We start from the raw sequence: 18414 nt of genomic DNA, 5'->3' as shown, positions 1-18414 counted from the left end.
TCCCAGATGAAAGGATTGATAATTGAGTCCAGTTGTTTATGAAAGGATTTAGGTATGAATACTGGGACGTTCTGATATAGGTAGAGCAGTTGTGGGAGGAAGACCATTTTAATGGCATTAATTCTTCCGAGGAGAGAAATTGGGAGAGTTCTCCAAAATAGTATGTTTGCTTTGAGTTTTTGTATCAGAGAGGGGAAATTCTCTTTAAATAGTAAGGAGTATTGTTTGGTAACTACTATTCCTAGGTAGGTAAATTTTTCTGAAGATAACTTAAATGGGAGATGTTGTAGCCAGGAGGTGTTTTGCGACCGTATGGGCATTAATTCACTCTTGTTCCAATTTATTCTGTATCCCGAGAAGGTACCAAACAAATTGATCACATCAATAATAGCTGGGATATTAGCCTGGGGTTCTGTTACATAGAGGAGGATGTCATCTGCGTATAGGGAAATCTTATTTAGAGTATCTTTAGTATTATAGCCGTGTATTGCTGCATGAGATCTAATCGTCTGAGCGAGTGGTTCGATAATTAGGGCGAAGAGCATAGGCGACAGCGCACAACCCTGCCTTGTCTCCCTGTTAAGGTTAAATCGGGGCGACAATGATTGGTTAGTGAGTATTCTGGCACAGGGGTTCCTATATAAAAGCTGGATCCAATTTATGAACTCATCTCCAATATTAAATTTCTGTAGGACCTTGAATAGATAGGGCCACTCAACTTGGTCAAAGGCCTTTTCGGCGTCAAGAGATATGATGGCAAGGTCCACGTTGGGTAACCTCTGAGAATACATAATATTGAAGAGGCGCCTGAGATTGAAGAATGAGTTTCTGTTAGGGATAAAGCCGGTCTGATCCGAGTGGACCAATTTGCCAATTAAAGTGCTAAGCCTGTTAGCCAGAGTTTTTGCTAAAATCTTTTGGTCTGTATTAAGGAGAGATATTGGTCTGTATGACCCTACCTCTTCTGGATCTTTACCCTTCTTATGTATAACTGTAATGAACGCTTCGTCCAAAGTAGAAGGAAGAGCTCCATCCTCATTGGCCTGAACCAACATTGTGCAGGTAGGGAGAGAGCATGTTGCTGAATGTTTTATAGAATTCACCAGGGTATCCATCTGGGCCCGGGGTCTTACCACTCTTTAGAGATTTAATTGTTTCTCGAATTTCATCAAGAGATATTTCCTTATTCAGGAAGTTAGAATCTTCCTGGCTCAGGGCAGGAAGATTACAGTCCTCCAAAAATGTTTGCATAATTAAGGGGTTAGGATCCGCTTTAGATGTATATAGAGTCTCATAAAACTGCCAGAATCTATCATTGATGTCTTTGGGGGAAGAGAGTAATTCCCCAGATGCAGATTTAACTTTGTGAATCATTCGGTCACTCACATTTTTTCGAAGTTGTCTGGCGAGTAATTTGTGTGGTTTGTCACCAAACTCAAAATATTTTTGCTTGGCATAGAGAAAAGATTTAGCAATTTTAGCTGAGAGAATCTGATTTTATTCAAATTTTAAAGAGGTAATTTTTTTATGTTTCTCCATAGATGGGTGGCTAGCATTCTCCCTATCCAGTAAGTGAATTTGTCCCTCCAGTTCTTCCAGTTTTCCTCTGTTTCGCCTACTCCTGGCAGCCTGAAAGGAGATGATACAGCCTCTCAGATAAGCCTTCAGTGTTTCCCACAATAATGCTGGGGAGGTCTCTGTGTTGTCGTTGGTATCTAAGAAAAATTTAATTTGGTCTTTAAGATATTCACAGAATGTTGGTTCTGTGAGGAGCTGAGGATTCAACCTCCAGACCCTCTCGTTTGGTACAATGTCACCCAATCTCAGGGAGAAGGTGAGTGGACTGTGGTCCGAGATTATAATATCATGATACCTCACATTACAAGTATAGGGGAGTAGTCTAGCATCCAACAAAAAGTAGTCAATTCGAGTGTAAACATTGTGAACATGAGAGTAAAAGGAGTATTCCCTACCTGTAGGGTTAGCGATCCTCCATATATCAAATAAGTTCGAATTTTTTATGTAGGTATTCAAGAATTCGCTTGAATAGGAGGTAGGGGTTCGAAGGGTAGAGGATCTATCCAAATACTGGTCTAGCACACAGTTAAGGTCCCCTCCAATGACCAGGTTAGTATGGGAGATATCTGGAATCAGGTCAAGGACTCTTTTGAAAAAAGAGGGGTTATCAATGTTTGGCCCATAGATATTTAGTAGAGTTACTGAGGTAGAGTGGATTTCTCCTATCACGATCACATACCGACCCTCTTTATCCGCAAGGGTGGTTTTATGTAGAAAGGGAATTCCTTTCCGTACCAGAATCGCTGTGCCTCTCGTTTTAGCAGAGAAGTTAGAGTGATACACTTGCCCCACCCACCTACACTTAAGTCTGCTATGAGAGTTATTCTTCAGATGGGTTTCTTGCAAAAATATAACGACGAGAGTGCTTTCAGGTGGGCCAGGACCTTGCCCCTCTTAATTGGTTTGTTTAAACCCTTGACATTCCAGGAAGTGAATGTAAGCCCCGCCCTCCTCTCGTTTGTAGTTCCTATGGTGGCCTGCATACCATGTAACTTGATAAAAAGTTAAGAAAACGCACCAAACCATCACGATCAGCATATGTAGCACCTACACCCGAGCAGTATCCAACCCACCCCTCCCCCCCTGCAAGCACCTTTACTTCCCACCCTGTCCCCCTAATTTCCCCAACAATTACGGCCCCCATCAACCCATATTTAACAGGCATGCACAAACAGGAGAAAAACAAAAGGAAAAATAAAAATAATAAACACATTGTCTGGCCGATGCCAAAAAAGCACGGCGCGACCTCGAACAAGAGGTAAAACAAAAATAAAATCCCAACTATACGTTCACCTCTCACTATCCTATCCTTCTACTAACATATGAACTGAGGAGGCTCCCGCGAATAAAGTGTTCAGTTGGCATCTAATAAACCTAAACAGAATAAGTTGCAACTTAAACATATTGCGCATTTAAGCGTCACCCTGGGTCAATCCCTGAGATAAGCAAGATATAGCCTCAAGATTATATTGCTAAGCACTGCCGGTCCAAAAATAAACCATCCGCAACCAACATAGTCAGCCGTACCTTTACATACTGTGGGTCAGGAGATCGGAACAAGGATTTGCTAAATTAAACGTTCCCCCTATTTAATTTTTTTTTAAAAATAGAACTTTTTTAAATACATTTTTTTATATATATACATATATACACACACACACACACACACACACACACACACACACACACACACACACACACACACACACACACACACAAAAAATAGTATATAAAAATATATATTTAAAGAATATGTATATACATCCATATGCACATATACACATACAAACATTCATACCCCAGTATAACAATCTACACTGATTTAAAATATACACATACATAATACTAAAATGCTAAGAGAAAATAGTAATAAAGTACAAATAGTAATTATATGTACGCACACCTACACAGCCATAAGCACTAAAGAGGGCTGGTGGGGCTCTAATCGGGAGAGCGGCCCACGGCTAGACAAAGGCAGAACGGCACAAAACATCAACTTGCTAACCAGGTGTCTGCGTCTGCCCCTTCCCAACCATCACCCCCAGTCCCCTGCAAGCAATAAATAAATGGTATGGTAGTAAGAATAATGTAAGGATTGTAAAATAAATAACGAAACAAAACAAAAGTGGGGGAATATAAGTATATCCATCCGAAAGTGTCAGTGATCAAACCTGGAAGTAAAAATATGCATCGCTCTGAGCACAGCCGGGATGAAAGTGAATTTAACGTTAAATGAGAGCTCTGACCGCCATCCTTTGGTTGGCTCAGCGTCTTACATGTTCGGTAGCCCTTGTTGAGCCCGTTTAATACGGTTTCACCCAATATGGTATAGTATGGATTCGAGTCCATGAGCAGACACTAACACGCAATGACAAGGCACTCTAACCTGTACAGGGGATTGGTGTATATCCCCGGATAAACTTCTCTGCGTCCAAAACCGAGGAGAGACAAATCTTCTCATCGGAAGGCGGGGTAATTCTTAGTCTTGCAGGGAAGAGTAAGGCTGGGCGAAGATGGAGTTTGTAGAGTTTGGTCATGACATCTCTGTAGTCGGCGCGATGCTTTGCCACATCGGGCGCATAATCTTCATATACACGGAATGGATGCCCATTATGTGACAGGTTGCCCCTCATTCGAGCTTCACGCAGGATAAGATCCTTGGTCTTGAAACTGTGACAACAGATGATTACTGGGCGAGGACGTTGGCCCGGTCCAGGCACTGGGACAAGGGAGCGATGTGCACGGTCCAGGTGGGGATCCGAATCCAAAACATCCGATCCCATTGCATCCTTCAATAGCTTGGCGAAGAAGTCGGTGGGGCGAGAGCCCGCGTCTACCCCCTCTGCCAGACCAACAACGCGAAGGTTATTACGTCTGGATCGGCCCTCCAGGTCTATCACTTTCACAGAAAGCCTCTGCACACTATCCTGCAATGACGTGCATAGCTTCTCTAACTCGTCGATCCTACCAGCGTTGAATTCAGAAGCTTTCTCAAGGTCCACAATACTCTGGCCATGCGAAGCGACCGTTCGAATGATGCTCTCGATTTTGGTGTCCAGTTCAGCAATAGTGGCCTTAAGATCCTCAGCTATAGCAACACGTGGCTCCCCCAAAGCCCGGGTAAGTTCTGTAAGTGTCACGTTGTTGCAGGTGCCTCCCGCCATGTCTGTCTCGTTGTTTAGTGGGGAGTAGGCCTCCGCTGTGGATTTATTGTCCTTTGGTCGCTTATTACTCGGCATTTTCATATAAAAGTTCCAATCTTGTATTAGAAAGAAACGTTTGTTGTAAAAAGTGCCATAAAGTAGTTTAAATTAGATTATTTCGCAAAAAAGTTGCAGGAGCCTCTCACGCATAACCGTTCACTCCAACATGCTAGCTCCGCCCCCCGAAATTAATGTACTTCTGGTGTACCAAAATGCAATGATGCCGTCGGTGTGTGCGAAGTGTTAACTGTACCTTTGCATGCAACAACACAACACACACACAGGTACCTGTTACTTTGGGAGACTCGCTCCACTCTGTCAGTAGCAGGACTAGGGTAGACCCTGCAGCCTCTGACCAACAGCACACAGCACACTCTCCTCACCAGCCAACCACGATACCTACAACACCCAGGAAACATCACATCATTGTGTGTTTGCATGCGATGTAAGGCCGTGGAGGTCTGTGTGTGTGTGTAATATATGTATATATGTATATGTCTACCTGGTGTGGGTCTCATTGACACTCAGTAGATTATGGAAGCCCAGAGAGGGTATGGTCTGTCCCAGCTTCTTGCCCTGAAACGCAAGTGTACACACACACACACAACCTAGTTGGTTAGACCAGTCCAAAGACTACTGCCAGTACTACACACTGCCAGTACCACACCTCATAATAATGGCTGGAATTGAGTGATGGAATGGTATGAAACATGTTTGATGTGATTGACACCATTCCATTACTATGAACCCATCCTGATTTAAAGTGCCTCCAGCCACCACTGCTGCAGAGATTGACTGATGTGAACAGTGAACGTCCTCTAAGGACTTCATTTAAATGGGGCCTTTTATTAGGACATGACTGGGTTTGCTAAATGTGCTTTGTGTGTCAGGTCAACCCCATCTCTATGGGTACACCTCAATAGCCTCTTTTCCAGTACACGACACACTGACATCACTCTTGGTGGCAGTAAGAAAGCCATCACCATTTGCGGCCATTCAACATTTAGATTTACGATTTTATTACTTTAAACTTAATACGTTTTTTGGGTTCTCATACGCTTACAATGATGTTTTGATTCTAGCTTGAACAGTCGCTAAATTTATATTTTGTATGCAGCAGTTGTTAACTAGAATGCTAACACTCATTATTATAAGCTGTAGCAAAAGCTAGCCAAATAGCAATTTTACTGGTTGAAGTTTGTGTTTAAGTATAACGTAATTGATTTGTAATGATGACAAACAATATATTAAGCTGGACATTCATACATTCGTTGAATTATAATCCAAAAGTAGAGTGAAATAAGCAACATGTAAATAGAGGCGGTTTTTGCGGGTGTGTGTTCTGCCACCCTCATGCGGCAAAGTTTGCAAACACAGAAAGGGCTCTCTGGGCAGCCCCTCCATAGGCTCGCTCTCTGGGCAGCCCCCTCAATAGGCTCGCTCTCTGGGCACACCTCAAAATAGGCTCGCTCTCTGGGCAGCCCCTCCATAGGCTCGCTCTCTGGGCAGCCCCCTCCATAGGCTCGCTCTCTGGGCAGCCCCCTCAATAGGCTCGCTCTCTGGGCAGCCCCCTCAATAGGCTCGCTCTCTGGGCACCTCCTCCATAGGCTCGCTCTCTGGGCACACCTCAAAATAGGCTCGCTCTCTGGGCAGCCCCCTCAATAGGCTCGCTCTCTGGGCAGCCCCCTCAATAGGCTCGCTCTCTGGGCAGCCCCCTCAATAGGCTCGCTCTCTGGGCAGCCCCCTCAATAGGCTCGCTCTCTGGGCAGCCCCCTCAATAGGCTCGCTCTCTGGGCAGCCCCCTCAATAGGCTCGCTCTCTGGGCAGCCCCCTCAATAGGCTCGCTCTCTGGGCAGCCCCCTCAATAGGCTCGCTCTCTGGGCAGCCCCCTCAATAGGCTCGCTCTCTGGGCAGCCCCCTCAGTAGGCTCGCTCTCTGGGCAGCCCCCTCAATAGGCTCGCTCTCTGGGCAGCCCCCTCAATAGGCTCGCTCTCTGGGCAGCCCCTCAATAGGCTCGCTCTCTGGGCAGCCCCCTCAATAGGCTCGCTCTCTGGGCACACCTCAAAATAGGCTCGCTCTCTGGGCAGCCCCTCCATAGGCTCGCTCTCTGGGCAGCCCCCTCCATAGGCTCGCTCTCTGGGCAGCCCCCTCCATAGGCTCGCTCTCTGGGCAGCCCCCTCCATAGGCTCGCTCTCTGGGCAGCCCCCTCCATAGGCTCGCTCTCTGGGCACACCTCAAAATAGGCTCGCTCTCTGGGCAGCCCCCTCAATAGGCTCGCTCTCTGGGCAGCCCCCTCAATAGGCTCGCTCTCTGGGCAGCCCGCTCAATAGGCTCGCTCTCTGGGCAGCCCCCTCAATAGGCTCGCTCTCTGGGCAGCCCCCTCAATAGGCTCGCTCTCTGGGCAGCCCCCTCAATAGGCTCGCTCTCTGGGCAGCCCCCTCCATAGGCTCGCTCTCTGGGCACACCTCAAAATAGGCTCGCTCTCTGGGCAGCCCCCTCAATAGGCTCGCTCTCTGGGCAGCCCCCTCCATAGGCTCGCTCTCTGGGCAGCCCCCTCCATAGGCTCGCTCTCTGGGCAGCCCCCTCAATAGGCTCGCTCTCTGGGCAGCCCCTCAATAGGCTCGCTCTCTGGGCAGCCCCCTCAATAGGCTCGCTCTCTGGGCAGCCCCCTCAATAGGCTCGCTCTCTGGGCAGCCCCCTCAATAGGCTCGCTCTCTGGGCAGCCCCCTCAATAGGCTCGCTCTCTGGGCAGCCCCCTCAATAGGCTCGCTCTCTGGGGCTCGCTCTCTGGGCAGCCCCCTCAATAGGCTCGCTCTCTGGGCAGCCCCCTCAATAGGCTCGCTCTCTGGGCAGCCCCCTCAATAGGCTCGCTCTCTGGGCACCCCCTCAATAGGCTCGCTCTCTGGGCAGCCCCCTCAATAGGCTCGCTCTCTGGGCAGCCCCCTCAATAGGCTCGCTCTCTGGGCAGCCCCCTCAATAGGCTCGCTCTCTGGGCAGCCCCCTCAATAGGCTCGCTCTCTGGGCAGCCCCTCAATAGGCTCGCTCTCTGGGCACCCCCTCAATAGGCTCGCTCTCTGGGCAGCCCCCTCAATAGGCTCGCTCTCTGGGCACACCTCAATAGGCTCGCTCTCTGGGCACACCTCAAAAGTGGCTTTCTCTCTTCCATCTGCATTATTTTTTTTATTTCACCTCTATTTAACCAGGTAGGCCAGCTGAGAACAAGTTCTCATTTACAACTGCGACGTGGCCTAGATAAAGCAAAGCAGTGCGACAAAAACAGAGTTAAACAAATGTACAGTCAATAACACAATAGAAAAATCTGTGTGTGTGCAAATGTAGTAAGATCAGGGAGGTAAAGCAATAAATAAGCCATAGCGGTGAAATAATTACAATTTAGCATTAACACTGGAGTGATAGATGTGCAGATTATGTGCAAGTAGAGATACTGGCGTGCAAAAAGAGCAAAAATAAATACATTTGGGGGATGAGGTAGTTGGATGGGCTATTTCCAGATGGGCTGTGTACAGGTGCAGTGATCGCTAAGCTGCTCTGACAGCTGATGCTTAAAGTTAGGGAGGGAGATATGAGTCTCCAGCTTCAGTGATTTTTGCAATTCGTTCCAGTCATTGGCAGCAGAGAACTGTAAGGAAAGGCCGCCAAAGGAGTTGGCTTTGGGGATGACCAGTGAAATAAACCTGCTGGAGCACGTGCTATGGGTGGATGTTGCTATGGTGACCAGTGAGCTGAAATAAGGCTGGACTTTACCTAGCAAAGACTTATAGATGACCTGGAGCCAGTGGGTTTGGCGACGAATATGAAGCGAGAGCCAGCTGACTAGAGCATACAGGTCGCAGTGGTGGGTAGTATATGTGGCTTTGGTGACAAAACGGATGGCACTGTGATAGACGACATCTAATTTGCTGAGTAGAGTGTTGGAGGCTATTTTGTAAATGACATCGCCGAAGTCAAGGATTGGTAGGACAGTCAGTATTATGAGGGTATGTTTAGCAGCATGAGTGAAAGAGGCTTTGTTGCAAAATAGGAAGCCGATTCTACATTTAATTTGGATTGGAGACGCTTAATGTGAGTCTGGAAGGAGAGTTCAGTCTAGCCAGACACCTAGGTATGTGTAGTTGTCCACATATTCTCAGTTACAACCGTCCAAGGTAGTGATGCTCGTCGGGCGGGCGGGTTCAGGCACAGATTGGATGAAAAGCATGCATTTAGTATTACTAGCATTTTAGAGCAGTTGGAGGCCACGGAAGGAGTGTTGTATGGCATTGAATCTTGTCTGGAGGTTTGTTAACAGTGTCCAAAGAAGGGCCAAAAGTATACAGAATGGTGTTGTCTGCGTAGAAGTGGATCAGAGAATCACCAGGAGCAAGAGCGACTTCATTGATATACAATGCCTTGCGAAAGTATTCGGCCCCCTTGAACTTTGCGACCTTTTGCCACATTTCAGGCTTCAAACATAAAGATATAAAACTGTATTTTTTTGTGAAGAATCAACAACAAGTGGGACACAATCATGAAGTGGAACGACATTTATTGGATATTTCAAACTTTTTTAACAAATCAAAAACTGAAAAATTGGGCGTGCAAAATTATTCAGCCCCTTTACATTCAGTGCATCAAACTCTCTCCAGAAGTTCAGTGAGGATCTCTGAATGATCCAATGTTGACCTAAATGACTAATGATGATAAATACAATCTACCTGTGTGTAATTAAGTCTCCATATAAATGCACCTGCACTGTGAAAGTCTCAAAGGTCCGTTAAAGCACAGAGAGCATCATGAAGAACAAGGAACACACCAGGCAGGTCCGAGATACTGTTGTGAATAAGTTTAAGGCCGGATTTGGATACAAAAAGAGGGAGACTCTGGGAGACTGGGAGACTCTGGACAACAATCAGTCTTATATTGCACAAATCTGGCCTTTATGGAAGAGTGGCAAGAAGAAAGCCATTTCTTAAAGATATCCATAAAAAGTGTTGTTTAAAGTTTGCCACAAGCCACCTGGGAGACACACCAAACATGTGGAAGAAGGTGCTCTGGTCAGATGAAACCAAAATTGAACTTTTTGGCAACAATGCAAAACGTTATGTTTGGCATAAAAGCAACACAGCTCATTACCCTGAACACACCATACCCACTGTCAAACATGGTGGTGGCAGCATCATGGTTTGGGCCTGCTTTTCTTCAGCAGGGACAGGGAAGATGGTTAAAAGTGATGGGAAGATGGATGGAGCCAAATACAGGACCATTCTGTAAGAAAATCTGATGGAGTCTGCAAAAGACCTGAGACTGGGATGGAGATTTGTCTTCCAACAAGACAATGATCCAAAACATAAAGCAAAATCTACAATGGAATGGTTAAAAAAATAAACATATCCAGGTGTTAGAATGGCCAAGTCAAAGTCCAGACCTGAATCCAATCGAGAATCTGTGGAAAGAACTGAAAGCTGCTGTTCACAAATGCTCTCCATCCAACCTCACTGAGCTTGAGCTGTTTTGCAAGGAGGAATGGGAAGAAATTTCAGTCTCTCAATGTGCAAAACTGATAGAGACATACCCCAAGCGACTTACAGCTGTAATCGCAGCAAAAGCTGGCGCTACAAAGTATTAACTTAAGGGGGCTGAATAATTTTGCACGCCCAATTTTTCAGTTTTTGATTTGTTAAAAAAGTTTGAAATATCCAATAAATGTCGTTCCACTTCATGATTGTGTCCCACTTGTTGTTGATTCTTCACAAAAAAATAAAGTTTTATATCTTTATGTTTGAAGCCTGAAATGTGGCAAAAGGTCGCAAAGTTCAAGGGGGCCGAATACTTTCGGGAAGGCACTGTATATACACAAAAGAGTCGGCCCGAGAATTGAACCCTGCGGCATCCCCATAGAGTGGCATAGAGTGGAGTGGCACCCCCATAGGCTGCACAGTACTGTCTTTTATCAATGGCGGTTATGATATGGTTTAGGACCTTGAGTGGCTGAGGTACACCCATGCTCAGCTCGGAAACCAGATTGCATAGCGGAGAAGGTACAGTGCGATACGAAATTATTATTATTTGACCATGCTGGTCATTTATGAACATTTGAACATCTTGACCATGTTCTGTTATAATCTCCACCCGGCACAGCCAGAAGAGGACTGGCCACCCCACATAGTCTGGTTCCTCTAGGTTTCTTCCTAGGTTTTGGCCTTTCTATGGAGTTTTTCCTAGCCACCGTGCTTCTACACCTGTATTGCTTGCTGTTTGGGGTTTTAGGCTGGGTTTCTGTACAGCACTGAGATATCAGCTGATGTACGAAGGGCTATATAAATACTTTTTTGTTTTTTGAAATGGTTGGTGATCTGGCTTTAGACAGGCAGGGCAGGATGGATATAGGTCTATAACAGTTTGGGTCTAGTGTCTCCCCCTTTGAAAAGTGGATGACCGAGGCAGCTTTCCAATCTTTAGTGATCTCAGATGAAACGAGCGAGGTTGAATAGGTTAGTAATAGGGGTTGCAACAATTGTGGCGGATAATTTTAAAAGAGAGGGTACAGATTGTTTAGCCCAGCTGATTTGTAGGGGTCCAGATTTTGCAGCTCTTTCAGAACATCAGCTATCTGGATTTGGATGAAGGAGAAGCGAGGGGGGGGCTTGGGCAAGTTGCTGCGGGGGGTGCAGAGCTGTTGGCTTGGGTCGGGGTAGCCAGGTGGAAAGCAAGACCAGCTGTAGAAAAATGCTTATTGAAATTCCCAGTTATTGTGGATTTATCAGTGGTAACAGTGTTTCCTAGCCTCAGTGCAGTGGGCAGCTGGGAGGAGGTGCTCTTATTCTCCTAGCAACACACTACTACTCCTCCTCGGGCCTTATTGCTTAAGTACCCACCTCGCCTCGCTCTCCATCCCCCTACTTACCAGGCTGTCAGGGGTACACTGGTGGCAACATTGTCCTACAGATGGTCTGAATTTGCCGAGGTAGGGAGCTACAGTCTTCAGCTTCTTCTTGATCTTCGACCCCCATGACAACTAACAGGGAGAGAATGCAGGGATATGGCATTAACATACATACAAAATCACAATGTAAATTGACGACAGCATCAACTCTGAGTCAACATGCTTCATATTTGGTATTGTTCTTATATTGTCCGGCACAAACACATGATCTTATATCAACATGTCATAAACATGTCTAACACAAACCGGATTGTCACTGTATAGGACTTTTGAGCGGTGACTTTCAAACTAGTGGCAGTAGAATGCGTTTCCATGACATCCCTATCAGTGAGACCAAATCCATTATTATTCTGTCCACTCCCAAAACACAAGTATTGTGCTGTGTGAGTGCGCATGTGTAACAGACAAAGGCTTGCTTGAAGTGTAGCGCGGTACCACGGTAATATAACGTTACCAAAATGTCATAATATGAAGATTTTAGAATACCGTAGTACTGTCTCATACAATACTAGCGACTTTTTCAGCCTGACCGATCTAAAGAACCTGCCTGTTCTAAAATGTTTCTCAAGTCAGCTTTGTTTATGAATGCAGTTTAATTTAAGCAACAGCCACTAGTCTCTTGAATCAGCAGGCAATAATATCCACTTCACTTTGTTTAAAAAAATACATCATTTAGCTGTGATGCAAGCGGGGATGCAGACCCAGACGAGTCTTATGTTGTTAGAGTTGTATATTTGTTACATTGGAGCAGCCCGCAAAGTGATACATTGTATAATTTCATCACCTGTTACAACCAAGAGCACAGACCAGTCTGAGTAGACTTTAAATTCCCTGACATGTAGCCTCTGAGTGCCAGAGAGGGAAAATGGAGCAGAAAAAACATCTTGTCTCTAATCTAACCAGTGACAACAATATGACCCATATTACCAGAGACGCCTTTCATTCTACCTATCAGGATTCACACACATTTGCTATAATTTCATAAACCATGTCACGGGCCTTTTACACTAATCCTGGGTCGCTGATTAGGAGTTTGGTAACAGACAACGTTGTTCAGTCATGTTACACAGCTAGCTAACAACCTGGTAACTTGACAGTAGGTTTAGGCAAATTGAATTGGCACAGGAAGAAAGGAAAAGAGTATGCTACTCATGAGGGGTATTTCAAAAGGAATAATTAATTGATGGTGCTCCTTCAATTCTGTTTGGTGCCTATACTGTTAAAAGTTGGGAGTAGTGTGTGTTTGTGGGAGAGAGAGAGTGGTGTGTGTGTGTGTTTTATGAGAGTGAGGGAGACAGAGGGTGTGTGTTAACTGAAAAGACGCTCCCCTTACTGACACAATGACATGCAGATCATTATGCATGTATATCACAGGAGGTTGTTGCCACCTTAATTGGGGAGGACAGGCTAGTGGTAATGGCTGGAGCGGAATGGAATCAAACACATGGTTTCTGTGTGCTTGATGCCATTCCATTTGTGCCGTTCCAGCCATCATTATGAGCCATACTCCTTTCATCAGCCTCCACTGATGTAAATATATTCCTTCCTCTCATTCCTCCAGCCAATCACAGGTAGGCCTTTTCAAATATTAGCAAATTCTCCACAGGCTGAGCAGGGCCAGGGACAATCCACTTTAATAGAGAGCCTGCAGTATGACACTGATAAATGAGCCAGTAAGTTTTCACTACAGTAAGAACACATTGTGAAAAAAATCTAAAGTGCTGACATGTTGAAAGCAACTCTCCAAACCAAATATATATATATATATATATATATATATATATATATATATAAATAATTCTGTTTTGCGTGTCAATTCATAAACCATGTAATCTGTACATCGAAAATCTCTCCAACTATTTTGCAATGTACAATGCCTTGCAAAAGTATTCGGCCCCCTTGAACTTTGCGACCTTCTGCCACATTTCAGGCTTCAAACATAAAGATATAAAACTGTATTTTTTGTGAAGAATCAACAACAAGTGGGACACAATCATGAAGTGGAACGACATTTATTGGATATTTCAAACTTTTTTAACAAATCAAAAACTGAAAAATTGGGCGTGCAAAATTATTCAGCCCCCTTAAGTTAATACTTTGTCGCGTCACCTTTTGCTGCGATTACAGCTGTAAGTCGCTTGGGGTATGTCTCTGTCAGTTTTGCACATCGAGAGACTGAAATTTTTTCCCATTCCTCCTTGCAAAACAGCTCGAGCTCAGTGAGATTGGATGGAGAGCATTTGTGAACAGCAGTTTTCAGTTCTTTCCACAGATTCTCGATTGGATTCAGGTCTGGACTTTGACTTGGCCATTCTAACACCTGGATATGTTAATTTTTTAACCATTCCATTGTAGATTTTGCTTTATTTTTGGATCATTGTCTTGTTGGAAGACAAATCTCCGTCCCAGTCTCAGGTCTTTTGCAGACTCCATCAGGTTTTCTTCCAGAATGGTCCTGTATTTGGCTCCATCCATCTTCCCATCAATTTTAACCATCTTCCCTGTCCCTGCTGAAGAAAAGCAGGCCCAAACCATGATGCTGCCACCACCATGTTTGACAGTGGGGATGGTGTTTAGGGTGATGAGCTGTGTTGCTTTTACGCCAAACATAACGTTTTGCATTGTTGCCAAAAGGTTCAATTTTGGTTTCATCTGACCAGAGCACCTTCTTCCACATGTTTGGTGTGTCTCCCAGGTGGCTTGTGGCAAACTTTAAACAACACTTTTTATGGATATCTTTAAGAAATGGCTTTCTTCTTGCCACTCTTCCATAAAGGCCAGATTTGTGCAATATACGACTGATTGTTGTCCTATGGACAGAGTCTCCCACCTCAGCTGTAGATCTCTGCAGTTCATCCAGAGTGATCATGGGCCTCTTGGCTACATCTCTGATCAGTCTTCTCCTTGTATGAGCTGAAAGTTTAGAGGGGCGGCCAGATCTTGGTAGATTTGCATTGGTCTGATACTCCTTCCATTTCAATATTATCGCTTGCACAGTGCTCCTTGGGATGTTTAAAGCTTGGGAAATCTTTTTGTATCCAAATCCGGCTTTAAACTTCTTCACAACAGTATATCGGACCTGCCTGGTGTGTTCCTTGTTCTTCATGATGCACTCTGCGCTTTTAAAGGACCTCTGAGACTATCACAGTGCAGGTGCATTTATACGGAGACTTGATTACACACAGGTGGATTGTATTTATCATCATTAGTCATTTAGGGCAACATTGGATCATTCAGAGATCCTCACTGAACTTCTGGAGAGAGTTTGCTGCACTGAAAGTAAAGGGGCTGAATAATTTTGCACGTCCCAATTTTTCCGTTTTTGATTTGTTAAAAAAGTTTGAAATATCCAATAAATGTCATTCCACTTCATGATTGTGTCCCACTTGTTGATTCTTCACAAAAAAATACAGTTTTATATCTTTATGTTTGAAGCCTGAAATGTGGCTAAAGGTCGCAAAGTTCAAGGGGGCCGAATACTTTCGCAAGGCACTGTACATGGCACAGCTGTCAATATAAGGTCCCACAGTTGCCAGTGCATGTCAAAGCAAAAACCAAGCCATGAGGTTGAAGTAATTGTCCGTAGAGCTCCAAGACAGAATTGTGTCGAGGCACAGATCTGGGGAAAGGTACCAAAAAATGTCTGCAGCATTGAAGGTCCCAAAAAACACAATGGCCTCCATCATTCTTAAAAATGGAAGAAGTTTGGAACCACCAAGACTCTTCATAGAGTTTGCCGCCCGGGACAAGTCTCTGAATGTCCTTGAATGGCCCAGCTAGAGCCCGGATCTGAACTCGATCATACGTCTCTGGAGATGCCTGAAAATAGCTGTGCAGCGACACTCCCCATCCAACCTGACAGAGCTTGAGATGATCTGCGGAAAAGAATGGGAGAAACTTCCCAAATACAAGTGTGCCAAGCTTGTAGCGTCATACATCTCAAAACAGCAAATGCATTGGCAACGGAAGGCAGGCTTCATCAGCGTGTCACACCACTTTCAATGAGATGGAGGCCGTATACATTTTGAAAACAGCCTACTTAATCGTTTTACTACATTATGAGGCATGTCTTACCTTGCTTTAACCTCTTGGGGCTAGGGGGTAGAATTTTCACTCTTGGATAAACAGCGTGCCCAATTTCAACTTCCTGCTACTCATGCCAAGAATATAAGATATGCATATTATTCATAGATTTGGGTAGAAAACACTGAAGTTCCTAAAACTGTTTGAATCATGTCTGTGAGTATAACAGAACTTATGTAGCAGGCAAAACCCCGAGGACTAACCGTTCAGATTTTTTTTTTTTTTAGGTTTGTCTGTTCATTGAGTTCTCTGGTTTGTTTTCATTCCTGTATTGAACACAGATAGACCCGTCTACAATTTGATCGATTATTAACGTTTAAAAATACCTAAAGTTGTATTACAAAAGTAGTTTGAAATATTTTGGTAAAGTTTATAGGCAACTTTTTAAATATTTTGTAGTGACGTTGCGTTTTTTGGGAAGGTGTTTTTTTCTGGATCAAACGCGCTTTATAAATGGACATTTTGGATATATATGGACGGAATTAATCGAACAAAAGGACCAATTGTGATGTTTATGGGACATATTGGAGTGCCAACAAAAGAAGCTCGTCAAAGGTAATGCGTGTTTTATATTTTATTTCTGCATTTGTGTAGCGCCTGCAGGGTTGAAATATGCTACCCCCTTTGTTTACTGCTGGTGCTATAATCAGATAATAGCTTCTTATGCTTTCGCCGAAAAGCATTTTAAAAATCTGACATGTTGGCTGGATTCACAACGAGTGTAGCTTTAATTGAGTATCTTACATGTGTGATTTAATGAAAGTTTGATTTTAATGTTTTTTTAATTTTTTTTATTATTTGCCGCGCTGCATTTTCCCTGTTTTTTGCCCAAGTGGGACGCAACTGTCCCGCCTTGTCGAAATTCAGACCATATCTGTTGAGGCAATTGTTTTATATTAACTTTTTTTATTGTCCAGTAGCCAAAGGCACAACCCATGCTAGTTGTTGCATATTAGATCACCCCTCTTTCTAAATGTTTAAGGAAATGTTCATCTCTGTTACATGAAACCACTCGCATGTGCATTGCGCTTTTGACAATAGGCGTTTTCCCACTAATTGCATTCTGGAACGAAACATTGCACGTAGCCTACTGCTTTGCTGCGCTTATTATGTGAATAAATAATAGTTTTTCAACATTTTAAGCTAAACGTTCTGATCGGTTTCATCACTCATTGCCTTTTAAAGTATATATTTTATTTTTATGTAGCCTACTGGTTGTATGAATTTGGGATCTATCATCCCACAACTGTCCCAGTCTGTTTGGAATAGGCAAATTCTTTCTCGACAAGCTGACCAATAGAATAGGTAAACGTTTGTACTATGAGGTATAGTAGATTGACATAGGCTAGTGATTTTCTGTTTGTTACTTGTCTTGTTGGCTGAGGAAAAGTACGTGGACAGTTATTCTAACATCTTCGAAGTGCACATCTGAATTCAGTAAGAAGAACCGCACATCGTTGCCACCTGGACTTGCATGTCCATTTAACATTTAATTACCATAAACAAAATGTGATTTGTCATTCTGAGCACTGTGGTTGGATGCCCTAATCAGGCTAAAATACCCAATGCATATGGGGCCAGTAAATTTCTCAAATGTCAGGTAAATTAAAATGTTGCCGGTCAAATGTCCGGCGCCAAATTTTCCTAACGGAACCCCTGGTGGGTAGGTAGGTGGGTGTACTGTAGGCAGAAGGGTGTTCTTACTGCTGGTCTCTTCTGTTGAGTGCCCTGGGAGATGAGGGCTTCAGTAAAGCCATACCCACTCTCCTGCGCCATGGTGGTTCGTTCCACAGGTGTGTCACTCTCTCAGGGACCTATAGGCACAAAGAGGGTGGCAGGGTAAGAGCAGGTTTACTTCACACACATACACTGTAGAGCTCTTCACGGTTCCGTGTGGACACGTTATATCCGAGACCCGAACAGATCGGGTTTGTGTTTGAAATTCAAACTTGTCCCTCGGGTCTGAGCTGGATCCTGTTTGATTGTCATCGGGTCTATGTAACTACAGCTTACAGACCCGAGTGGACCTGACCATGTTCTGCATAGCCCATAGCATACTTATGTTACGCTAATAAGGTGAATTTATTGACGTAGAAGGCCTAGCCAACATATAAAGACCTATTCATTAACCAGAAGAGCAACTTGGTAGTTCACAGGCTGAAACAATGGTGCTCAAACACAAGAGGCTGTTTCTGTTCTTAACTGCCATTACAATTAGACTTTTATTAGAGATGTATGCCTTCCTGTTCATCTGTTATCAATAGAAAAATGGTGTTCTGGTGAAGACATTCAGAGACAGATAACGCAGACTCACTGGCAAACAAGACAACAGTCAAGAGAAACAGTATGAATGAGTGCACTGACGCATCTAACATCTATCAGTATCACTGACATCTCCCCCTGCCTCTCAGTATCACATAATAAGGCCAGACTTCCATAATAGGAGGGAGCTGACAGAGCCAGAGCATGTGGCCAACCCAGTCATCCTCTGTAGCTGATAATACACCTGAAAGCATCGCACGCACATGCGCCCTTTACATACAGACTTTCCCATGGGAATGAGAGTTATTCTAGGGTGAAGCTGTAACCATAGTAACCCTAGAAGCC

General features: G+C 44.3%; 1 protein-coding gene across 1 annotated transcript in view; it reads right to left on the bottom strand.

Moving 5' to 3' along the window:
* The window catches only part of gpat2 (glycerol-3-phosphate acyltransferase 2, mitochondrial), a 67087-nt gene extending 49472 nt beyond the window's left edge, over positions 1–17615 (bottom strand). Inside the window, exons 1-4 of the mRNA XM_064936979.1 lie at positions 17512–17615; positions 11686–11796; positions 5284–5357; positions 5070–5180 (exon numbers count right to left, since the gene is read on the bottom strand). Of these exons, the coding sequence (XP_064793051.1) occupies positions 5070–5180; positions 5284–5357; positions 11686–11796; positions 17512–17583 (368 nt within the window). The 5' untranslated portion in view covers positions 17584–17615. The remainder of the gene's footprint in view (positions 1–5069; positions 5181–5283; positions 5358–11685; positions 11797–17511) is intronic.
* Positions 17616–18414: the final 799 nt, after the last annotated feature.

Source organism: Oncorhynchus masou, chromosome 25 (genome assembly GCF_036934945.1).
Source record: "Oncorhynchus masou masou isolate Uvic2021 chromosome 25, UVic_Omas_1.1, whole genome shotgun sequence".
Lineage (NCBI taxonomy): Eukaryota > Metazoa > Chordata > Actinopteri > Salmoniformes > Salmonidae > Oncorhynchus > Oncorhynchus masou.
Note: the sequence above shows the minus strand (reverse complement) of the source record. Positions and strands in the feature narration are given on the sequence as shown.